We start from the raw sequence: 18,119 nt of genomic DNA on the forward strand, positions 1-18,119 counted from the left end.
ATTAATGTAAAATGAATTTTTTTCTTTTTTTGCCAAATACATAGTTATTGAAAATCTGCCAAAATAAGTAAGCTGCTAAACGTTTGAACTGTAATATTGGAAGAAGCTGTAACTTTAAGCTAAAGCTATTAAATGAATATTATACAACCTATCAGCAAGTCCAATACAAAATAAACCTTTCACTACTGCATCTAGTCTGAGGGTAGAAATTAATACATGATAGAGAAAAAAGTCCTGGATTTGTACATAGGAGTATGTACACAGAAACTGCACATATGTTACCATATCTATAAGGAAACACTGGAAACGGTCGTTCTGTAACAAAATAGTGGTGTTAATTACATTTAAAACGAAGAGTCACACTCAATTTACAGTATAACTTTGTTAGATCTTTGTGCTGTTCCAACTTTCCCAACAACAACCTGTGTCAAATCATAGCTGACTTGACACAGAGCAATATACCATTGAAATGATGCTGCTTCATTTTCTTTCCTGCTTGTTTTTCTTCATTCACAGCCAGCACGGCAAGAGCCCATGACTGACTAAGGCACCTGGGTGTTTCTTTGGTATGAATGGTAGAGAAAATAAAGCAGGTGAAGGCCCACATTTAACATGGCCCAGAATGCGCAGAGATGTTCAGCTCTGGCAGAAAACATAGTCTGCTCTACTCTACCATGGTGGTGGGTTTTTTGGTTGGTTTTTGAGTTTGTGTTTAACTAATCTTAGTTAATACTATGAAGCCAAAAGCTCGGGCATGAGCTCAAATGTTACTGCTGCCAGCATACATAGGGAATCCCAGCTGCCTTCATGCCTTCCACCAGCTGGGCAATTTCTGAGTCGTTCCTGTATCCATAGCGGCACAACTGGAATCCCAAAGACCAGTAGGGTGGCATGACTGGTCGTCCAATCAGCTAAAAATAAGAAAGAATATTTGTGGTGAGTAGGTGAGAACAAAACCAACCAACCAACCAACCAAAACCCAGCATTTAGTTTGTAATAGAGTAAGAATCCTACTCCAGTGTATTCCTGAACAACAAGTTCTGGCGTTGGACCCAAAACCATGTAGAAGTCAAGAATTCCTCCAGTGGTGCGGTACGTCAGGGCAGGGGTTGGCTGGAACGTCACGTCTGGAAATAGAGGAAGTGAAATGAGAAAAGTATGCCTGGATTCACCACTATTGCAAAACACTGACCATGAAAATAAAACACATTGAGACAATAAAGTGAAGGTTTTCTTACCCATTGCATTGCTGTTAAGCAAAAGAACTCCATGGGCATTACCATCTTCTTCCAGAGCCATGTAAAATGGCTGATAACCATAGGAATTCAACTTGTACTGCAAACAAAATAAAATACATTTTACTGGGGAAACATCATAAGCATTCACTTATTTACATTTATTAATAAATTTAATAAGACCAGACACACAACTGCCAAACATGCAACAAATAAACTCCAAAATTACATACTTAAACCCTACATACCTGCAAAACATACCCACAGAAGATTATTTTCAACTTCACAATTTGAGTCAGTCTTGTTCAGACTGACCAGGCAGGAAGGAAATTGGAGGTATTACTGCCTTTAAAATTCGCTAATGAGAAAGTGCTTTCTCAGGACAAAACTCTCCCTTCTTTTCAAACAGTAGCAGGTGTCTATATGATCAGGAGATGCTGGTGACATTCTGTTTTCTTTCATTTACTGAAAAATATATTAAAACCTGAACTGGAAATTAGAGTTATAACTAACCAACACTATTTCATTGATCATTCCCTGCAAATTGCAAACATTGTGCTATCTCATAAGAAATAACACAAGTATACACACAGACATAAGGTTTCTGATTTACCTCTCTAAACTAATCCCAAAGTAGTAGGAGTTGTCCTGACTCATGTCTAGCTTTCAGAATAATTAGCTGAGAAGAATAAAAAAAGGAGGAATGTGCTACTATTTCTAAGCCATTTGTTGTCTTCCATCATCTGACTCAGGGCCTGAGCTCCACACATTGGTCTTGCTGGTCACAAAGAACAGGTTTAGAGAAGACCATTGCCATTGAGACACCGACCAAATTATAAGCCCCGAGAAATACGGTCAAAGCCAATAGGTGTGTCCAGTACCAGCAGACATCCACTGGGCATTAAAGTCCTGCTGAACACCTCTGCACATTAGGCTCATTGGTCCAAAATCCACGTTTACTTCTACTTACAGTAGGAGGCTGGTCCCTTGTGAACATTCCCCAGGTATGCCAGCTCATGTTACGTCGAAACATGGTGTGCTCAGTTTCTCCAAACCCATATATATACTGGGAGGCTAAGCGGGTAGAAATCTGAATGAACATGTCACTGAACGTGAAGGTGGGCAGCTGCGAATCCCAGCTGAAATGGAAAGAGGAAAATAAAACCAAGAATATAGTGTCTTCAGTGCTGTCTTTAGCTGGCAGACACTTTTTTTAGGCTACTCTTTTTCTCTGAAAATCTCACTCTTCAGTAAAAGTGGAATAAAACTGTTATGGTTATCAAGAAAACTTAAAGCACATGAAATGGGGATGTCTAAGAATTTGATACACAGTTTAGAGACACAAAGTCCTCTGTGTCTCTCAGATATATATTATGCACAAGCATCATGCACGGCAAGTTGCATCATATTTTGGCAATTTAGTGAGAAAATGTGTTTCAGGAGAGTGTGATCATATTTTCCTCCCAGACTGATCCTTGGTGCCTCATGGAATACAGTAAATAAGGTGCTTTTTATAGTTCACTGGACTTTTTGTGTAGATTACACTGAAACTGTATTCATAGGTGTCATTTGTTGTAAATCAGCTTCTTTACAGTCGGAAACCAAACTGCAACTTGATGGTGCTCTGCCAAAGAATTACATCATTCTGGGAGACTGAACTGCAGTTTGAATGATTACTCTGGCTGGCAAAAAGTAACTCAGCTTGCAATTAAGTTTTGAGTACTTTAAACAATAACATAAGATTTTTTTTTTTTTTATAAAAAACATAACACATGCAACTGCTAACATCATTGCTCTCTGTTTTCTAGCTGTGACTTAAGCTTTATCAAGGAAAGAAATGAAGCTCCCATCAGACTTATTAGCTGTCATGTTACCAAAATCCATCTGCAAGATAGTGGAGACACTACTTTCTTTTTTCTTTTTTTTTTTTTTTTCCTAACTATTCCCCGAAACAGAACCAAATGATCAGTCCTTAATGATCAGTGCTGTGGTCCCCTAGGGAAAATTTTAGGAAGCGCAGAAAATTGTGCCTCCCAGGGACTTGGGAAACACACAAGAAATGGCCTTTGGAGTTGTCTATGTTCCACACTTCAACATGTTGTAGAGGACTTTTAGCAAGTGTCAGACCAGGAAGTGACAGGGGAGAAACCTTACATAATTATGAGAAAAGATAGGATATTGCTCAGGGCACCTTCTCCATCCTCCACCTGGTCAGTGCTCTCATACAATGCAGTGGTGGAGCAGCATCTGGCATTTGGCTTGGGAAGGATACAAAAGCCAGTCTTAAGGTATTTAAAAAGTAGTATACAAGAAGATTATTTGGCTTGAAAAGATCTAACAAAACCAAGTGAAATAAAATGACTATGGCTTACATGAGTGTTCTTGTGCTTTTGCGTCGAACTTGTATACCAAATGGTTTTTTCTGAACTGATACTTCATAGAGTCGTTCCTTGTCTGTGCTTGTTGGGGAGCTCGGGAGATTTAGTGGTACTGGAACCTCATATCGTGCATTTTGGTAATCATAAATCTATGAAGTAAAAATCAATTAATTTCAGTGAATGACTTGTTTGAGATCTTACCTGTTATTGATAGAAATCTGAATCTGATAGAAAATTGTTGAAAACACTTGCTGAGATGAGTATTTTCTTTCAATACATATTCTTTAACCAATTCTTTCACAGCATTTGGTTTGGGGAAAAAAACCCCACCAAACCTTAAGGATTTATTTTGGATCAGGAATGGCTTGTCTAATTATTTATATGAATTTAAAGTATATACATATATTTAAAATATAGGGGTGTGTATATATATGGTAAATATCTTTCTGATTCATCTTTTAGTCAACTTAGGGATTCTTTTTAAAGTTTTCTGTATTCTGAAAGCTGACAGAAGCTAGTTTTTGATGCCTGGCCATTTTAAGGCATCATACTTATTTCAGTATTATTAAGTGCACAGTAATAAGTTATAGTCTAAACAATTTATTTGTTTGTTGTATTAAAGATTTTAGAAGTAGAATGATTAATGTAAAAATAAATTGTACAGTCACGGTAATGTTTACAGATAAATTTACCTGTATATTAGTAAACTGTCTTCAGTTCCATAGTTTCTGGTTGACATTACACATATACATTGACATTATAACTTTGTTTCATATAATTTCATTGTAAAACTGAATACAAAGTTCTAGGACAAAAAAAGATGTAAGCTAAGAGCAATAACAACTAATTGCTCAGAAGGAGAAATCTATTTAGGCAAGGGTGCTACTGTCTGTGTAATATAAAATCATCCATAAAAAGCCCTTATAATTTCCATAAATAAGACTATTTTTAACAATGGGACATTACATACTTAAAGAAATTCTGGAATGACATTACCTTAAATTGCAGCATGTGGTTGAGGTGATATTTCACCTCCAAGCGTAGTGTACTAATCGGTGTAGTGAAATTCTCATTAGCTCTGGTCTTGGCATTGTTTAAGGTGAGGTTGGCTGTGAAACCTGACGAGGTATATTCTACTTTGTCTACAGAGTAAGCATTTTCGGAGCTGTAATAGCAAGGTGGAATGTCCGAGTTTGATGTTACCTGCTGCAAACAGAAATAACTTACAGGTTAGTGAGCTACACTGGCCTGCTGTATTTTTTGTTAGTTATTAGAATGGAATGCAAAGCTCCCATTTTTTTCAGATATCTGTCAAATGTAGAATATGGGGGAAAAGTTAATGCAACTAGTGAACAATAAATACACAACCTATTGATCTCTACACTAAATCAGATATAATCAAACAATCCAGTCAAGGCTGTACAAATAGTTCAGTCAGGAAACTGAATCCTTGTACAATGAAGGTGGATTTAATTTCCCTGTATCTGTGATCTTCAGTTCAATCCCATAACATGGCTTAGTTTTGGCCTGTTGAAATTCCTAAAGCTTCCTCCCTTTTAATCCCATTGCTCTCTGGTGTCTGGCTGCCTTCAAGGGGATGTGCCCAAAACCCATTAGATATTCAGGCAACATCAGATGAGAGCTTTCCATTGGCTTTATTCACACAAATTATCCTTAAAACATCCACTGAGAATTACATCCTATTTATCCAAGATCTCCTGACAGCAAGATCAAAATTACTTGCAGTTGCCTGCTACAGTTGAACATAAACACTCAAACTAGGTAGTCTGAGGTTAGATGAGCTGATGTAGGTTAATGCATTAGCCTTTCACCTCCGGATACTTACCATCAATCCTGCCTAGTTGTTCAAATGAAACCATGCCTGCGCTGCACATCTTAATTGCTAATGAATATTTATTCATCTGTCGTCACCACATTCACAGCGCCTTTCAACTTGAGCAAGCGTTCAAAACATACCCAGTCCATAACAGGACCAGAGTTCGATTTCACAGGAAAAGTCATTTCCAAATGTCCAAAATTACAAAAAATATTCCTAAGAGTGCAACAAGATCAGGACCGTCCATCAGCCAGTTCAGCTGTTGCTGGTCCAGGAGCAGCTAGCAGAGAATTTGGGGCTTCATGCCTAGGAGATATGTCCAAGCTGCAAAATTTAGATTTAGAGGAGCACGGACTAACTGAGTTGGAGGGACCCTCTAAAGTTCAACCCTGCCAGAGCACGCTGCTCCCATATGTTTATAGCCATGGGATATTAATAAATGAAACTATGTGGCAAAGCTCTGCATGTCAGAGATTATGATTTGGAAATACCTCCTCGACAGGGATATAAACAATTAAGTTCACATATGAACCAAAATTTCCAGGGGATTCAGGGATTTCCTCTCAAACTGAGATCCAGAGGAATGAGTTTGACTCAAAATGTGCTTCAGTGACTATAAAGGTGAGAGAAAGGGGATAAGCCTTGCAGGCCACTGTGCCAGTGAAGCAGAAGAGGTAGGTGAAGATGCGAGTCTCAAGCCTATTCTATTTTTTCATAACTAATATTATTTCTTTCCATCTTTCATAAAAATACCACCTTTTCCCTCAATTTCTGATATACTTTGGAAGAGCTTACACGGTTGCCAGCTACCTTAGTTTTAGTGAGGTAAATAAAATCTGCTAGTACAGGCCAGCTCATGCCTGTGCCCCCATTTTATTTAAATCTGACAAATGTGCCAGACTACTTTTTCCACTGTAACCACTGTGTAGAGAAAGCTATGATTCTGGAAATGTTTCTATGTCATTAGTTTAGAGAAATAATTTTTGCTTACTTCCCAGACACAGCCAAGTTGTTCACATTTTTCTTTTGTTGGATCAGGACTGGGATAACAATTAAACCTTTCATTGACACTCAGCTGTTGAGTCCATTTTATCGTGTAAGATTTTCCCAGTTCAAGTTGAAGTCCCGTTATATGAGCAACCTATAAATATTAAACAATAAACAGTTATTAAATCCCACATGACATTCATCTTTCTTTCCATCAGCAGAGATGCCAGTCCTTGAGATCAATACACTTTGCTACATGACAACTCACAAAACCCCCTGTCCTGTAACATTTGATATTGTCTCACTTTTACAAAAACACACAACTGAACTTCTTGCAGATAAAATCTGAAAAATTATGAATCTAAAAAAATTGAGTCAATCCCACAGCTTCCTTGGAAGCAAAGAGGAATAAAGATAATAGCACAGCTCGTTCACATTTTGAAATATGAATGAAGAGATAAGAAAAAGTTAAAATATTTTCATTTTGATTCAGTAACTAAGATACCATAACAGGTAACTCAGGTGCTTGTAATAAGGAAAGAGGGTGTACAATGCAAGCTCAAAGCAATGTCAGCACTATCCTTAGTGTGGGAAAGCACTTTCATGAAAGCTTCCCACTAGCAGTAGCACGTTCACTCGCTTTGCAGTTAAATGCACTGTGTTGCTGCTTTCCTGTATTCATCCTGTGCAAAACTCTGTATAAAGTGATAAAGGAGGCTTAAACAGTGTGCTTGATTTTGTTTTAAAAATCAATGCATAAATATTCATCTAAAACACAAGTATTTGTTACCCTCCTCCAATATCAAACAAAATCACAAAGCTATTCCTCCTCTTAAAAACTAAATGTTGCTACATGAATAACTGTATAACTAAACTTCCTCTGGCACTGAGGGTTTGAGAGCAAAACTTAGATGCACTTTCTATGCAGCTGAGTTGAATGCAATTGTACTTTTGTTCTGTAATAAAATACACGAGATATTCTGTTGAAACAACATTAGTACTGAGTACTGTCCTTTGCAATATATAAAATAAAGGTGATGCAATTTCAAAGATGTTTACTTCCCATTATTCTGTTATCATTTTACCTTTTCTGAAGGATAATAGGTGATATTAAGTGGAGAACTTTCCACAACATTGTTCTGAGATACAGTAACTGCCGTTATTTCCTGGAGCGCTCCCAATATCTTGATTTCTTCAAATTTCAAGTTGTTTGGATCAGTATAATTGCTGTTTATAGCAGTCATTTGTAGCACATTCTGAAATATAATAGTGATCACATTCTCATAATAAAAAAAAGAAATTCTGCCAAAAATCCTTGTGATTTAACTTTTTTTTCTAATTACATCTTCATACTGTAGCATAAAGTAAGCCAATACCTTTTCCCTAACATACCAATTATTGCCCTGCTTATTGTTATCACAATAATGCTTTTCTACCATGTACATAATACACTTCATAATTGTGTTTCAGCTTCTTTTTTGCTTGTTTCGGAAATAAGAAAAGGCTGACACATGTCTGTGACAGGGCAGATATAACCTCTACTCGACTGTGATCTTGTCGGGTTCTAACAAGTGAAGGTTCATATTCACTTTTCCTCATATAAAAGTACCAGTTCCTATTGAATTGCATTAGTTATTATTAGATTAAGAGTCCAAACAGTGGAACTGTACCATGGCTGTCACATATGCCAGTGTATAACTTCCTTATTACCCACCACATGAAAGTTTATGTTAATTTTTAATTCGACATCACTGGGGTCAACTGATGATTTGGCTACAAGAGTTTCAAACTGCAATAGTAACTAAGCTTTCTTATCACAAATAATTATATGATTACATAGGATTAAAAACCCCAAAATAATGCATGTACTTCCACTTTCTATTCCTTTGCTTCCACTCCTGTCTTCCTATGCATTCTCTCTCAGTTGCTGCCCTGTTGTTTCACTATGGCAAGGAAAAGAACACGTTTAGCAAATATTATTATTATGATACAAAAAAATTTGTTAGTTACTTGGAATCCTTGTCATATGATAGCTCCAGTCAATATTGAACAGAAATACTATCCAGACTTCACCCTGACATAAATTAACCCTGCCAAGGCAGTTTCAGTTAAAAAAAATATTAAAACTTAGTCATGAAGTAGATTCTGTGGATTTGGACAAGGCGTAAGTCTTCCTCACTCTTTGGAGATATTCAGATATATATTTTTACAGTATACAAAGATTTTTTTCAAATTTCTATTATTTTGAGAATCACAAACTCTATATTCACCTCCTTTTTGACTCTGTTTTAACTGCCACTGATGCTTTATAGTTCTCCCATTCAATAAATATTGCTACTGTGTTTATTTATGAAAGGAAATAGGAGTTCTTTACATATTTACATTAACTAGGAGAAGAAAAGACAAATAGCAGATTTTCACCCCAGTACATTACAGTATTTTGAACATGACTCTGCTTTGACTTTGCCAAATATTTTGCTTCTCAGTAAATATTATAGGAGAATAAGGAGAGAGAAAAGAATGCCCTTTGAAGATACTATTGATAAAAATAAAAGATGAAAATAAGATCATTTAAAACAAAATACTTACATTGGAAACTGTAAACTCATAGTAAATGTAGGCTTGACTCTCAACTGTACCTAAAAGGTAAAGAAAGAAGTTACAGTTGCAGTGCAGAAAGGAACAGCATTGAAACCAGGATTGTACACTGCTAGTGACTGATAAGTTGCTAACTATTAGCATTACTGCATTCAGAGACTACAGTGAGCAACTCAAATATTTACTAATGTTTATTTGAGGAACTGAAATTCCTCTTTTTATTTTTTCCTTAGGCCAGTCTCCTAGGAGATCTAATTTTCCAAATTTTCCAAAAATTCATTGAAATCAGCTTTTCTAAAATGTACTAGTTTTTTATTTTACTGTTATTCCTTCTTAGCTTCTCTTAAATGTAGATGTATGGCTCAAAGTTAATCCTTTAAAATACCCTAAATAAGTGCTTTACATGCAAAAATGACAATACTTTCTGCCACAGATCTCTAAGAGAGGAAATAACACATGACTGGGAAAAAGAAATACAAAAGTTGAGTCAATATCTGGCAGGTTTTTTTTCCATGTATGAAAAGAAAAATACCGTCATTGCAAGCAAATTGTAGACGGGTTCCCTGAAAAGACTGCAACCTGTAAGTTTTGGGCAGGAAATAAAATCATAAGATGTTTTATTGTTTTGTTTCTCAACAGAAGCAAGAATAATAGCTTCGTTATTTTAGGCCTTGACAAAGGAGTACATACAGCTGTCATATCAGCAACCACCCAAGGCCTTCAATATTTACGGCAGCAATAATCACCTGAATCACAGCTCTATTTCTTAAAAGCATCCCAAACTTCCACAAAATTTAAAAAAAGTAGAGGCTTGAAAACTTTTCTGAGAGATATGATTGGTATAGTTAAAATAACACAAGGGAGCTCTACAGGTGGAATGCATAATGAAGAGGACAAGGTAGCTATGAAATTAGGAAAGGGGGGTGCAGTTGTGAATCTCAAGAGGTGCTTGGTTCCATGGAAGTTGTCAGAGCCACGGGCCCTGCACAAATGAAACAAACAGATTGTGACTAAGGATAAAGGAAGCTTTTAGCAACTGGAGGATAAGCCAGAGAAACTGGACTGCTTAAGTATCTAGAAGGTGATTAGTTGTATCAGAAGGCAGAGATAAGAATGCACCAATTCAGTGGTGAGGTTAATTCACATGAAGATGTCTCCTGAAAACATGTATGCATAGTTAGACAGATTGTGTATAAAATACATCCATGAATCACTGTCTGCAGGATGTCTACCTAATTTCAGGATTATAAATTAAACATGCACATAATATTGTAGTGTTATTTATTTTTACCTCAGTAGTAATACTACTCCAACCTCATTCTTATCTGTACATTCTTAACTGTTGCAGATTTTCCTATTTTCTAATCTACATTTTATTCCAGTGTAGCTAAAGAAACCTCTGACACTTTTGCCACTGACAGCAGCCTATAGATACAGTAGGACGTCAATTAGAGAAGATCGGGTCTGCTTGAAGAAGTGCAACAGTATTAACTGGCATATGCCATAAACCAAAGTCCTCAGCTCTGACTGTTACAGTTTGTTGCACATAAAACAACAAAATCTGCAAAATACAAGTCCTTAAATCATTTTAGTACAAGCCTGAGTATTTTGAAAACATTCTTCAAAAAATCATTTCAGGATAACCCTTTGAACTGCTTGCTGACTTTTCTAAAAAGTACACAATAAAGGACAAAGGCTGCAAAAGCAGCCTAAAGGATTTAAGTACCCCAAACCCTTTTAGTTTAATGGAAATAGGATGCCTAAACTAAATCCTCAGAAATCCCACCGAAAATCCCACCGTTCAAGATACTTCATTTTTCAACATTTCCTTCACCTCCAGATTAAAATGAAGAATATATCTACGGATATCGAATGGAAACACTCTTTCCATTGCTCTAGAATGAACTCTGCTTGCCTTAGACATGCACATATTCCAAAAGCATTAACTTTACTGAAAGCCAAAATGAATTCAACCTTATATTAAAAGTTTGTGTTGTGGTTGCTGGTTTGTTTGTTTGTTTTTAAATTTCAACTTCAGTTGAATTAAGTTGTGACCTTAATCTTACACTAAGCAAAAAGGTATGTGTGTTGTAAATCGTTTGACAGAGAAAACCTCGTGAGGTAAGTAGTAGTGACGCCAGCTGATCACAAGCGATGAGGTTGACAGGCCTTGGCATAATCATAGTGACTGTCCCAGGGGGAAACAAGTTCTCCGGCAGCTTTACTAAAGGCGAGGTTGGCAACGTGACAAATCGAGCCCGTACACACTTCCTCGTGTGCTTATGCACCAGTATCCCGTGGAAACCAGATGGTAGAAAAAACGTTGGCTCCAATACCGCACTTCTGAGTTAACAAAATTTCTACTGTTTTCACAAGCAATTTAAGTAATTCCAGAGACTTAATAACAGTGCTAGTTTTTCATCTTCTATCAATTCTTAGTGTCGAACACTAATTATGTGTGTTCTTGCACCCGTTGAAACTAATTTGGATATATACCAGAATATATATCAATCTTGACAGCATGGTTTAACAGTCAGCATGCTAATGCACCAAACCTTTACATATTTAAGGCTATAGTGAAACCTGAACACAAAAACCTATAAATCTTATTCTTGGAAATCTTGTTCTTGCTCCATGAAATCAGCAGGAAGATTGAAACTTGTACATAATAATGCTGTGTTAATCATACTTATTGCACTATTGGTAACTGCTCACCTGTGGATTCTCCATCATCCCAGAACAAGTGCCCAGAAGCAGCGTTGTTGTCATCCAGGGCAATTATAAGTCCCATGGGATTCTTGCGGCTGTGGAAAGAGAGGCTTTCTGTCTTACATGTATAACAAAGATCTAAACGGTCTTAATACATCCTTCATGTTCATGTTAAGAACGTGACGCTCAAGGGGGTTGCAATACTTTGAGAATTGCCTTACATTAGTCCTTGGTTGCCTTTCATTTTCATGTAAACGGATTAAAATACATGGCAAGTTTACAAAATGCTATGCAACTAAGCCTGTAATTAATCATTGAACCTGTAATGTAAATGGTTGTGGAAGTGAGGTGTGGCTCACTCTTATTCCCATATTTCAAGGTGAAAATGCTAAACACAACGGGCTGCTACTGATTTGTAACCTGAAAGTCGTGAGCCCAGTCTTGAAAAAAAAAAGAAAGCCCAAACATAAAAGCATTCAGATTTGGAGCATACCTTGCAACTGTTGTGTTAGCTGGTTGTTGAGTAGGGTAAATATAGCCTCCTCTCAAATGGAGTCCCAGTTTGTCTGCTGGCAGGTACATATCAGTCCACTGCTTTCTCACTGACATTTTTGCCCCCTTATTGACAGGGATGTAAAAGAGAACGGGTATGTTGCATTACTCGCTGCTGGCAATGTTTTCTTAAGTCCTGAGTTTCATCGTAACGCTTCCTTTTAGAAAATGCTTAAGTTATGTAAATATCTATGTGCCAATGGGCACATAAAGATAAAACAACTCCACCAGTCAATATGATCTAATGTCATAATTCAGCATCTCTCACCATTTAGTTTTGGCTCAGTCAACACAGAGAGCAAGTCCTGTTGGGACTCTGACATGAATATGGGAATCTGACGTGAGCACTGTCCTTTTTCAGCCATCAAAAGGATCATCACAGCGGTGGGAAACTTATTTGCAGAAATGAGATTCGTAAAGAATAATTGCAGACTCTTGTATGTTATAATTATAATTATTGTATTTTATTTTATTTCAAATACAGTTTTTGTTAAAGTTTGCACTCAATCTGTCTTCCCATCTCCTGCACTATGTTCCACGCCTCTGTGTCCTTTCTTGAGGCACTGATACATGTACTTACCCCACCACCCTTCATCCCCTGTCTCACCATTTCCTTCCTGCGGGCTTTTCTTCAGGTCTCTGTCACCAAAGCAGGGCTGACAATCTTATTTTCTCACATAGCCATTTAGAAAATCTCCCCATAGTATCCACTGCATTTACTCACCGTATCATACTCATACCATACTGCATCGGGAATATATGCTTGAATTACATCCACACCCTGAAAGGTGAACAAAGAAACGACTTTCATATTTGAAGGGAACTTAATCAAATAAACTAAATTTTCCAATAAAACTAAAGTTCACATTGCCTCTTCGCTGTTTTCTGTAATGGTTTTTATGATGATGTCCAGAAAGGAAGAGAGCAATCCAAGTACAATTTCTGCAAATCTACTGGGAGACCACTGAATCACCACTCTACAATGCGGCAGCTCATTGCATGCAGCCCAAAGTCACAGTGCTTCAAATCCAGTGGCTCAGATCATAGCCACAAGGATCGCTGTATCTTCTTTACTTTCACATTTTTCTGGGCTGGCGTCTTTCAGGTTCTTGCTTTCATTTTATGTATTTAACAAACGTTTTGTGCTTCTCCATGGCATACGTGTTACCGGCATTAACAATCATTATTTACAAGATTCTGCCACAGAATAAGCCACGACCTATTTGTTTTCTTGTTGCACCACAGACAAGCTGAAATGCAGCAAGACAAGCTGATTCTGAAGGAAATTCAGAGATGATACAAAGTTGAGGTGAACCAGAGTATCATTCCAGATGACTTTGACTCCCTAGAGGACTGGAAAATAGGAGTGGGATTTAATAGCACAAAGTGCAAGATTTTCCATTTCAGCAGTGATAAAAATATGCTGTGTGCTCCCTCACTGGAAGCAATAAATGAAGGGGGAAAAAAAAAGAAAATAAAGAAGAAGCAAAACCAAGGCTTGTTAGGAATCCATCAACAGCCATAAGTCAGTAATATGTTGTACCCATGAAAAAATAAATGTAATCTAAGCATCTAGCAAAAAACCATGTTTGCACTGGAGATAGAGCTGTGTTAATGCTAATAAACAAGGCCCTCTGCAATCACTCTGCCAATAGAGTTTACAGGTCTGGTCAAGACAGAAGAGTTCAGACTAGAATGGGACCAGAGCAAATTTCCTGGGATCCTCAGGGAAATGGCAGAGCCTATTTTTGCAGTTCAGTTTGTTCAGCATAAAAAACCAAGGGGGAGTGTGATTTCAGCAAGAAATGTGTATATAGTAGAGGAGCTATAACCTTTAAGCTGAATAACAGAATTGTCACAAGACTGAACAGCAAAGGCTCAGAACTGGGAGGTGGTTTCTAATCAGAGCAATAAAGGAGGGACAGGAATAGTGTACCTTGGGGATGTAATGCTGCAGTCCTCTGCCAGAGAAAAGGGCTGGAACTGGTCACTCAGCGTGTCCCTGTGCCCCATGAAGTGGTTATGAGAGAGATAGCAAAACAGCCAAACCTACCGGGTCAAGTACAGGGGAAACAAGCAGCCCAGGACCCCACAGGAACTGCCTATCCACACTCCATGTCACTTCGTCAGAGTAGAACCTGGGCAAGTGGGAAGGATTGAGCAGTAACTGGTTTTTATGAACTATACCACCATCAGCAATCCCAATATTTCAGGGTACTGATTGTCTAGAATCAGATTGTCCAGAATCATGACTGAAGAGTGTCATATCAAAATTGCTTTGTTTTTTTTTTTTTTTCATCTGAGGCAATCTGAAGATGAGAAGGTAAGGTCTTACTAGTTTAGTTAGTGTTCTCTACACATGTGTGAACTTGTAGGTGCGCGGGTGTTCTTGATGCACCTTATTCAAGAGTTTCCAGGCAAGGAAACATCTATTCTAATATGTCTATATGATGGTGGAGAATAATTTGATTAGCTGACAGTTACATCTCATAGCAACTCCTAAGAGTGACTGATAATAATATATGTGTATATGCAGAAATTACAGATGGTTTCTGATTACTCTTCTGATTGCTCCAAAATGGTATTTCGTGAATTGAGAAGTTGTCTATATATATTCCAATGTGCATTTTCACAGACTACATCAGTGTTTAGAAAGTCCCTAACAACATTTAATGTGTCTGATTTTTTTATTCCTCATAAAACTATCACAAAGGCTGATGAGTAAACTTACTCATGCAAAACTGGCCGTACAACTGTGTCTCCTTGAGTATGAGCTTTATAAAAGAGTGTATACAGGTAGGGCAGCAAAGTGTACCGAATGTTCAAGTAATACTTGGAGGTTTTCACCAAGACCGAATCAGGTCCAAACACAGCCGGATCCTGAGGCTGAACACAAATATTGGATTATTAATATTTTCATCATGAAGAAAACATGCAAAAAGTGGCTGCTGTTTCAGAGAGGCAGAAATTCAATGGTGCACAGCTACACAGTGTTTGCCTTTTGAGTGGTGTGACTGGAGGTCCTGCTCCTTCAGGCTCGCTCTGTTTTGTGCTGCATGTCCCTCCTTGCCCATCTGCAAGGAGGGCACATCAGGGTTAGCCTGTGTTTCATCCTGGGATGCAGTCAGGTCCATGCTAAAGGGCTCCCAAGAGTCAGTCTGATGGGTTACAGAGCTGTGAGTCCTTGCCCTTGGTGATAGGCACATGATGGGGATGATACTGTTGCCAATTAAGTGTAATCTCAATTAACTTGTAAGAAGCAAAACCTCTCATATCTAAGGTTTCATAAAGAGAGTTTAAGTTTCTGCCATTTTCAAACTGGTCAGCTACATAATTGTCAGTGATAGTAATGATTACTAGTGATACTATTAAAGGGAATGTGGTTGGGTAACACAGAGCATTTTGTAAGAGAAAGCACAACTTACTATGAATCCTTCAGCATTGTGATTCCTGGAAAATGGATAAAATGCTCCTACTTGCATCCATCGTCTGCAAAGTTCTTCTGTGGTGTTGTCAAAGAAACCACAAATATCTGCTCCAATCTTTAAAAATAAAACAGAATGTGTTGGATGTACAGTATGCTGCATGTCTAATCTCTACACAAAACTTCTAGTTTTCAGAGATGCATTAATTTAACCTTAATTGCTAGCCAGAGTGACTGGGCCATTCAACATATTTGTACATTTATTCTTTCAAATTCAAGGAAGTTGTCCAAAAAATTAAACTGAATACTAGCTAACATTGCCCATCATTCTATTTCTTCCAAATCTTTACCTTCCTGTTTGATGCTAATATGCAATAATAGGAAAAAAAGCTCAAGAGCCATACAAATTTAAATCATGGAAAGGAATTTGGCTATTTCCCTTATAAATGGATGTCTCTATTTCATTTGAAATGATAAGGAAAACACCAAAGTGTTTCACATCAATGACTAGTGTTTAAAAATTACTGGAAGTAACAGGTAGCTTGGAATATATAAGATGTTTGTTACCCACATTCATCTCACTGTACACACACAGCTACAGTAATCAAAATAAGTGGCCTAAACAAAAAATAAATAATTGGAAAAAAATGTTAAACCCAGATTCCTGAAAGGGATTCATCTGGAGCTGAAAAGCTAAGATGGTTATCTAGATAGCATAGTAGATAATCTGTTATCACAGAGGCAGAGTTACTGTTTATCCATATGTTTTGAAAGGCTGTCACAAACTGATGTCATACATAAGGAATTCCAAAGAGGTTAAAGTCCAGCATTCCAGGTATTGCCCATTTTAAGTGTTCCCATGTTGCTGCATTATCTCCCAGCCAGTGTCCTGTGTGCTTCCCTGATCCAACAAAAGTAGACCTTGAAATAAGGAAGCTTCGTTTTCCAGGAAACAATGCTTTGATGGCTCTTAAAAGGAAATGAGACTGGAATTATGCAAAGGAAAAAAGATGACTAAGACATCAATAGTTTTATATAAGGCAGATTTACACTGACTGATTTACAATAATTATTCATCCCCAGGATGTGGACTCCTTTACAGTTAACCAGGTGTATTTTAGTGACGTTCAGGACACTAATTTTAAATAATCATTCTATACAGACTTGACAACCAATGTGTGGCTTTTACTACCAACTTTAGTTAGTAGATTTTGCCTTAGCTGCATTGGCTTAAATATAATACAGTGTTTTCCAGGAATTGGGTTCATTTAGAAGTTAAATCTCTTGCTGTTTTGGAAAATGCAGACCATGTACTGTTCTGAAACCTTTTTGTAAAGATTTTAGGATGCATTCCTTACTTCTGTGTTGATATGGCCATGGAATATCCATAAAGGCTATGGACATCATAATGTTTCCCCCACTTCTGCACTGCATCCATACAAAGCGTCTTGGAAAACATGAGCTTATCAAGAATACCTTCAATAAAGGAATACAAAAATCATTTTTAAAGTACATTTTTATCACGAATATTTCCAATCTTTTCTTTAATGCACATTCCTGACATTCAAGCCCTTTCTTCTCTTTAATGTTTGCACTAAGGAGAGTATTTCTACTACAAAACCAAAACGCTGCTCTTGGCTGCTGGTTTGATTCATTGTGGCTCTGTGACCTTTTCTACTCTTGAGCTTTGCACCCATTCAAGGAATAACTGATAACTACACTCTAAATTTCTGAATCATCATCTGACAACATGTTGGCAATTGTTACTTAAACCTACAACTTAATATAAACTATGAACTCCATTTTAGTTCTGTATACATCTCGAAAACTACTGATAGTGAAAGAATATCATTATATTATCAGACATAATTAAGGGAACAACAATATTCTGTAATAATTTGAAAAGGGAAAAAAGCCAGTTATATAAACCACGCCTTCGACAAGGGCCAAAGTATACAGGTATTTTCTGTCAATAGTAATGCTCAAACCCCACCCTTAAGAACTACCCTAAAATCACTTTGCATCCTTGTAGCCAACAGCACAGTAATTCATAAACTTTTTGCTATTTCGCTTCCTGGTTAAAGTAGATGGACTTACTGGGAGTGAAAGGAGGATAGTTTAAGTCATTCTGTGCACAACCTTTTTTTGAGCCTTTAACGAAGTTGGATACTTCATTCATATCCTGAAAAGGTAAGGTGCAGAATGTAATAAAGTTTCCTCAAGTATATTTTTCCAACGAAGTCTTACATTCTATTCTCTTATCCTTTAAGGAATAATTACTTGGAACTTGTACCATACAATTAGGCAAGAATGATATAACTCAGATACTGATCTGGTTCATTTCTGTGTTAATATAGACTTTTATATGCAGGTGAGCATCATGTTGCAAGAGCTACACC

General features: G+C 37.2%; 1 protein-coding gene across 1 annotated transcript in view; it reads right to left on the minus strand.

Annotated features, from left to right (window-relative positions):
* The window catches only part of SI (sucrase-isomaltase), a 53,366-nt gene that overhangs the window by 15,831 nt on the left and 19,416 nt on the right, over positions 1-18,119 (minus strand). The window contains exons 13-30 of the mRNA XM_075033185.1: positions 17,818-17,902; positions 17,079-17,196; positions 16,518-16,689; positions 15,722-15,838; positions 15,028-15,182; positions 14,350-14,434; positions 13,021-13,077; positions 12,238-12,362; positions 11,751-11,839; positions 9,027-9,076; positions 7,523-7,693; positions 6,442-6,591; positions 4,610-4,816; positions 3,608-3,762; positions 2,206-2,374; positions 1,239-1,335; positions 1,015-1,127; positions 786-911 (exon numbers count right to left, since the gene is read on the minus strand). Of these exons, the coding sequence (XP_074889286.1) occupies positions 786-911; positions 1,015-1,127; positions 1,239-1,335; positions 2,206-2,374; positions 3,608-3,762; positions 4,610-4,816; positions 6,442-6,591; positions 7,523-7,693; positions 9,027-9,076; positions 11,751-11,839; positions 12,238-12,362; positions 13,021-13,077; positions 14,350-14,434; positions 15,028-15,182; positions 15,722-15,838; positions 16,518-16,689; positions 17,079-17,196; positions 17,818-17,902 (2,241 nt within the window). The remainder of the gene's footprint in view (positions 1-785; positions 912-1,014; positions 1,128-1,238; positions 1,336-2,205; positions 2,375-3,607; positions 3,763-4,609; positions 4,817-6,441; positions 6,592-7,522; positions 7,694-9,026; positions 9,077-11,750; positions 11,840-12,237; positions 12,363-13,020; positions 13,078-14,349; positions 14,435-15,027; positions 15,183-15,721; positions 15,839-16,517; positions 16,690-17,078; positions 17,197-17,817; positions 17,903-18,119) is intronic.

This window comes from Buteo buteo, chromosome 7, assembly GCF_964188355.1.
Source record: "Buteo buteo chromosome 7, bButBut1.hap1.1, whole genome shotgun sequence".
In the NCBI taxonomy this organism is placed as follows: Eukaryota; Metazoa; Chordata; class Aves; order Accipitriformes; family Accipitridae; genus Buteo; species Buteo buteo.